Here is a 6,734-nt window from a genome sequence, read left to right as displayed (position 1 = left end):
GTATAGGATCCCTTATCCGGAAACCTTCGAATTACGGAATGGCTGTCTCCCATAGACTCCATTTTATCCAAATAATCCAAATTTAAAAAACGTATTTCCTTTTTCTGTGTAATAATAAAACAGTCGCTTGTACTTGATCCCAACTAAGATATAATTAACCCTATTGGGTTTATTTCATGTTTATATGATTTTCTAGTAGACTTAAGGTGTAAAGACCCAAATTACGGAAAGATCCGTTATCCGGAAAACCCCAGGTCCCGAGCATTCTGGATAACAGGTCCCATACCTGTATTACATTTTCATTTGTGCCATAGTTCCCCTTTAACAAAACCCCTTGGTCCGCCCCAATCCGCTGGAAACGTAACTGTATTCCTCCTTGTGGCCATCACCGCGAGGTGGCTCCGCCCCATTTTGCGCCATGATCCGCCTCTTTCATCGCATCCCGCCCCCTTTTTGTTCAACAAGTGCCAAATTTGTGCTGTTGGAGGAAGTTACAGGGGGAGATTCTCCATGTCCCTGTGTCATTCCTCTTGCCCTGGAAACCCTAACTATAAACTCATTTATTTACTAAATCATAAAACCACGCCCCTGCGGATCTTGTTGCTAGGCCCTTTGTGTCATAGCAACGGTGTCACCACCCTCCTTGTATACCTTGTGCCATATAAGCACCTCATTTCCAGTCAGAAGTCTATTTACAAGGCTGTATGCATCAGAATGCAGTAGAACTACAACTCCCAGAATCCTCTGCGCTCTTATAACAAGAACTACTCCTTCCAGGGCAACATGAGAACACAAGCGCCTCACATTTAAACAAAAGCCAAAGGCCGTGTCTTTATCTCTCTCTATTTCTAAAACTGCGCTCCCACCACAGACAGTGATTGTCCTTCCTCCCGCCCCGTCCAACACAGACGCAGGAAACGTTTGTTTGCCCAAACACAAAATGGCCGCCGAAGCTGTCGGCGCTTTTCTTACACGTCACGTGTTAAGACGCTGACGAAGCCGGTAGGGCAAAGGTTTTCCGCGTACAGATTATATCTGCTGTCCTCACCTCACCCTGAAGAGGAAGAAACAACGTAATTGTGAACGAGCAGCCAAGACTCCCGCCATTAATGAGAGAGGGCGGAGTTAGGGCTTTGGTGCAAGTGACTCCTGACAGGAAACTTGAGGAAGAGGCGGCGCATTAGGAGTGACGAGCCCTGGGCAATCATGAAAACTACCTCACAAACTCAGAAATGCCGAGAGGCCTCTAGTAGGAAGACATATATGTGTGATACCTGCCCCAAGGAATTTGAAACCCCTTCCAAACTGGCCAGGCATTATCTAACCCACACTGGGCAAAAGCCATTCCAGTGCCAGGATTGCCCAAAGCATTTTCGGCAACTGGTCCACCTGGAGAGACACAAGAGGACTCACGTACGACCGTTCCAGTGTAACATCTGCCACCTCAACTTTAAGAACAACGAGACTCTTTTAAAGCATCAGCAGAGACATCGATTTCATTCCAGCGAAGGAAAAACGGGCAAGAAACCATCAACCGCTACTCAGAGGAATTCCGCTCCTGACTACTGTACTAAGTGTCGTATGGTGTTCACTACCGAAGAGACTCCGCTGATCCATCAATGTGACTTCCACAATGTCGTCCTCAATAAAAAATTATCACATTGCGATTTATGTGAAAAAGTCTTTGCATCTAGGTCTAAGTTGGAGAGGCACATTCTAATTCACACGGGCCAGAAACCCTTCTCATGTGTTATATGTGGTAAAGCTTTTAGACAAAAAGCTCACCTTAAAATCCACCAGATAACCCATACTCAGGAGAGGCCCTTTCAGTGCAGCCATTGCTTTAAATCATTTAAGACCTCAGGGAAACTCCTCAAGCACAAAGAGGTACACACACAACAAGTGCATCTTCACAATATCCTAAATAAGACTTCAAGGACTGTAGTACCAGTTGAGAGTGTTTTTTTCCAGACAGTGAAGGAAGAACGTAATGATGTCTTAGTGTACGTAGTTCCTTATCAGTGTCCCACTTGTGACCAGTGCTTTGAATCCCAACAATTCCTAAACAAGCACCCCTGTTTTATAACAGAGGATGGAAAGCCTTTAAAAGGAAGGTTTCTCAAAAGGACTGCAAAGCAAAGAGACAGAGCCCAACTTGTGTCAAACAAAAAAGAGACGTCTATGTCTGTTGGAAGAGTTATGAAAACAAATCAGTTTGGGGATACCAAGTCCTTGGAGCCAAGAGACCCCCTGTGTCAGAAGAGAGAGTCCAGTCTAGATCTGCATAAACCGCATCTGCATAGAAAAGCATTCAAGTGCAACACAGGACAATCACATATCCTACAAGGGCACCTTGAGAGTCAAGAATTAGGATTCTGTTTTCAGGAATATCAGATAAATGGAGACACTGATTACAATTCAGAAAAAACATTTATCTCTGCCAGGAGGGAGTCTGTGGATGAGAGTGATACACTTCGCCATTTTCTGCGAGGTGCCAAAGGTGTACTGAGGCACATGAATAAATGTGATCAGTGCGAGAAAGCTTTTCCCTCTTTATCCAAGCTACGCAGGCATTATCTAATTCATACTGGGCTGAAGCCCTTTACATGTTCTGAATGTGGAAAGAAATTCCGTCAGTCGGCCCACCTAAAAAGACACCAAGTTACTCATAAAAGGAGAGTTACTCTTCAAAGGGTGAAAGAGACATTTGACGATTTTCACCAAGTGCTTGTTCGAGGCACACAGGTTGGTTATCGCTATTCACAAAACATGAATTATGTTACAGACCTTCTGGAAAACCTTCAAGCATGTGACTCCTCGGTGCAATATGACATTCCAGAGATTAAGGTAGAAATAGACTCCCCATGTGAATTTACAAGCATCCAGAAGTTGCAAGCTGTGGGCCAACAAAAATCCAGGAAATTTGTGTCAAGAGACTGTGCTTCAAAGTTCCGGTCGGGACAGCCACAACACTCAAGGAGAACTTGTAGTGTCCGTAAAAGCTATAAATGTAGTGTGTGCACCAAAGTATTTATTTCACCTTCCAAACTGGAGCGACATTATCTAATACATGCAGGACAGAAACCATTCCACTGCTTTGAATGTGGCAAGAGCTTTAGGCAGTATCCCCACCTGAAACGACACCAACTCACACACATCCATGTCAGAACTTAAGCCTTAGGCACTAATTTCTTACCTTCCTCGCTATAAATTCTTTTTAAATATAGAAGAAAAGTTATTTGTAATCAAATCAATGTTATTCTGAATATATATATATATATATATATATATATATATATATATATATATACATTTTCAAAATTCCCACATTCGAATTTCAATCCCTCTATTTGAATGTAAATTTGAATGTGAGATTTATCACACCTCAACCATGGAAACAGTCCTAATTCACCTAAAACCTGCCAAGTTCATGTACAAGTCAATAGCAGAGGTCCGTTGAGCCATTTGGAGATGTTAATAGCCTGAAATTCGAGGTTTTTTTCGGGGGAAAAAACTAGATTCGTATGAATTGAATACGATTTGAACCCCTGAATCCTTGGCGAAAGATTCGGCTGAATACCAAACAGAATCTGAAGGGTGGGAAGGGGAAACATTTTTTACTTCCTTGTTTTGTGATAAAAAGTCACGCGATTTCCCACCCTGCTCTGAATTTGCATAGGCAAATTCAGATTTGGTTCGGCCGAATCCTGCTGTAAAAAGGCTTGAATTCTGAAAACGATGCAACCCTATTTTCATTATTTAATACATTTTCCTATTTGGTGTTACTGCCCCTTTAAGGGGTTGATATAACAATATTCAGGTTTGAGGAAACAGAACCCCATGAAAAAAATACTGCTTTTTTTTTTTACTATTGCGGAGTACGACCGTTAACGTTATAGTCATTGTTGCGTTTTGTCACCGAATGTAAGTCACTCCAATAATAATCACATTGTTCCACTAATTTTTAATTAGGCTGAAAATCTCGACTAGCGGAAAACTAAACTTGCTTCAAATCTTCAAAGACAATTCCCGATGACTCCTATAAAAACTCGGCAGCTTTTGCTTGCTGTGTTTTTTATAGCGTTGTTTCTTTAATAAATGGCAACTATTCAAGCTTTCAAAAAATATTTTGGTTATATTTACATTTTTTTCTGTGTGTTTTTTCTTACATCACGAAAAAAACCCAATCTTGATTTTCGATAAACCTGTCCCCTGGTCCTGTAATTTTAAAGGGGTGGTTATCCTTTAAGTTAATTTATAGTATGTTATAGAATGTTCATTAGACATAACAATGCTGATAATATCAATGGAAGATAAGTAGAGCAACAGCCTCCTAGTTTGTTGGCTGGGTGGTGGGAAAGAACTGGACTGCTAATACAACTGCCATTTGCTCTATAAATGAAACTGTGTACGAATGTGTTTTTCTTCTCTTCCTGGTATTTTTTTTTTTTCTTTCACAAACAAATTTGTCCCTAGAAATAAGGGATTGTTATATTGTGTGTTCCAAGAATACATCAAAAACTGATGGGAAAATGCTAATGTGATTGAGCACTTACTCGTTAATTTACTTTAAAGAAGCAACAATGCTAAAAATTGTCTGTGCAAATGTAAAATGGTAACCGGAAGAATGATGTCAAAGTGTATGACTGGTATAAATGGGGACAATGAGATGGTATAGCGAGCTAAATAAATACACCAGTAACCCCTCAAAGTAATGCTGCTCTGAGTCCTCTGTCAAAAGAAACATCACATTTCTTTCCTTCTATTGTGTACTCATGGGCTTTTGTATCAGACTAACTGTTTTCAGCTTAAACCTCCAGGGCTTGGGCTTGAGCATGCTCAGTTTGCTCCTCTCTCCCTGCTGTAATCTGAGCTCAGAGCTATGAGTCAGCAGGGAGAGACTCAGGCAGGAAGTGATGTCACACCAAGCTAATATGGCAGCTGCTATCCTAAACAAACAGAGAGTTTCTAGAGCTTTTTACTGAGGTATGGTAAAACATTCTACAGAATAATTATAGCATTCTAGCTTGTACTATTGCAGCTAATCTATTGGCAATAAAATGCCTCTGTAGCTTTCCTTCTCCTTTAAAAGAAGCATCTTTGCAATATATTTTTATTTAGAAATTCAGTGCCAATTTTATAAAATAAGTATTCTCTTTTGCTTGTGTTCGTTGTGAGGCAGAGGATACAAACGCAAAGAATTTCAGTGTGTAACTTTGAGGATACAAACAGCAGCAGAAGAGAACGCTTATTTCATAAAAACGGCACTGAATTTCTAAAGTATATTGCAAAGATGCTTCTTTTATGGAGGGGAAGATACATATTACAGTATTATTTTTGACTTTGCATCCCCTTTAAAATCCACTATTGATCAAATTTTACATATTCCTTTTTTACATTTTTTCAAAAGGTGATTATCTCGGTTGCAGCTAAACGCTTACTTGTTTTTTTTGCAGCCTATTAGGGCAGTGCAGGCAGGGTCGGACTGGGGTGGGGTCAGGGCCCATGTGAAATGATTTGGTCCTCGGAAGTAAGTAAATAGCATTCAATCATAAAGTCCATGCACAAGACACTCTAACTTGTGGGAATACTGTGTGTGACATAATTGTAGCAAGTAATGTAACTAGTGCTGATTTAAAGGAGAAGGAAAGGCTAAAAGTAAGTAAGCTTTATCAGAAAGGTCTATATAAATACACCAGTAATCCCTCAAAGTAATGCTGCTCTGAGTCCTCTGTCAAAAGAAACAGCACATTTCTTTCCTTCTATTGTGTACTCATGGGCTTCTGTATCAGACTAACTGTTTTCAGCTTAAACCTCCAGGGCTAGGGCTTGAGCATGCTCAGTTTGTTCCTCTCTCCCCTTCCTGCTGTAATCTGAGCCCAGAGCTATGAGTGAGCAGGGAAATGCAGGCAGGAAGTGATGTCACACCAAGCTAATATGGCAGCTGTTATCCTAAACAAACAGAGAGTTTCTAGAGCTTTTTACTCAAGTATGGTAAAGTATTCTACAGAATAAATATAGCATTCTAGCTTACACTGTTGCAGCTAATCTTTTGGCAATAAAATGCCTCAGTAGCTTTCCTTCTCCTTTAACTCATCTGTTCTTTAGTATATATTTTAATATAGTATATACAGTAAGTATAATATACACACACACACACTATATATATATATATATATATATATATATATATATATATATATATATATATATATATATATATATATATATATATATATATATATATATATATACACACACATATATATACAGTTCCTCTGCATGCTGCTTAATTGATTCAAAGTTCTAGAAAAAATTGGAAACACAAGTGTCTTTTTAGCATATCCAGTTGGGAACTTGTAGTTCAGGGAAGGTTCATAGGAAAAGGTCTTTGCTGTTTAGTGTTTTTTTTTAATTCTGTTAGTTTCTCTGTGACATTTACACACAGTCATTTGGACCAGATCTGAAGTTCTGAACGGTGACACCATGTAAAATAAACAGTACCAAGCCTTGTTTTACCCCAATGGAGCCACCTGATCACAGAGTCTACATACGGCAATTCTTTTGAATACAAATGTAAGAGTTTATAATATATTTAATAGAAACAAATCACAGATAATCAGTGTTGTCTTTTCCTGTTGCAGTTCAAGCACATTCCACTGGGTGGCCTCATACCTCTGTCTGTTACCGGCTCTATCTGCAGGAGAAGACACAAAATGTGAAAAAGACTTTCT

The 6,734-nt window shown here is 39.6% G+C and overlaps 1 protein-coding gene across 1 annotated transcript; it reads left to right on the top strand.

The window, feature by feature from the left end:
- The first annotated feature begins 799 nt into the window (after positions 1–799).
- On the top strand, positions 800–4,544 carry znf770.S (zinc finger protein 770 S homeolog). The gene has a single exon (XM_018232201.2). It carries the CDS (start codon positions 1,207–1,209, stop codon positions 3,172–3,174), a length of 1,968 nt encoding a protein of 655 aa, XP_018087690.1. The 5' UTR covers positions 800–1,206; the 3' UTR covers positions 3,175–4,544.
- Positions 4,545–6,734: the final 2,190 nt, after the last annotated feature.

Source organism: Xenopus laevis, chromosome 8S (genome assembly GCF_017654675.1).
Source record: "Xenopus laevis strain J_2021 chromosome 8S, Xenopus_laevis_v10.1, whole genome shotgun sequence".
NCBI lineage: Eukaryota > Metazoa > Chordata > Amphibia > Anura > Pipidae > Xenopus > Xenopus laevis.
This window is presented reverse-complemented; position numbering and strand designations above follow the sequence as displayed.

Bases quoted from the DNA above. Each gene is read 5' to 3' on its own strand.
- znf770.S (XM_018232201.2), top strand. From the start codon at position 1,207: ATGAAAACTACCTCACAAACTCAGAAATGCCGAGAGGCCTCTAGTAGG.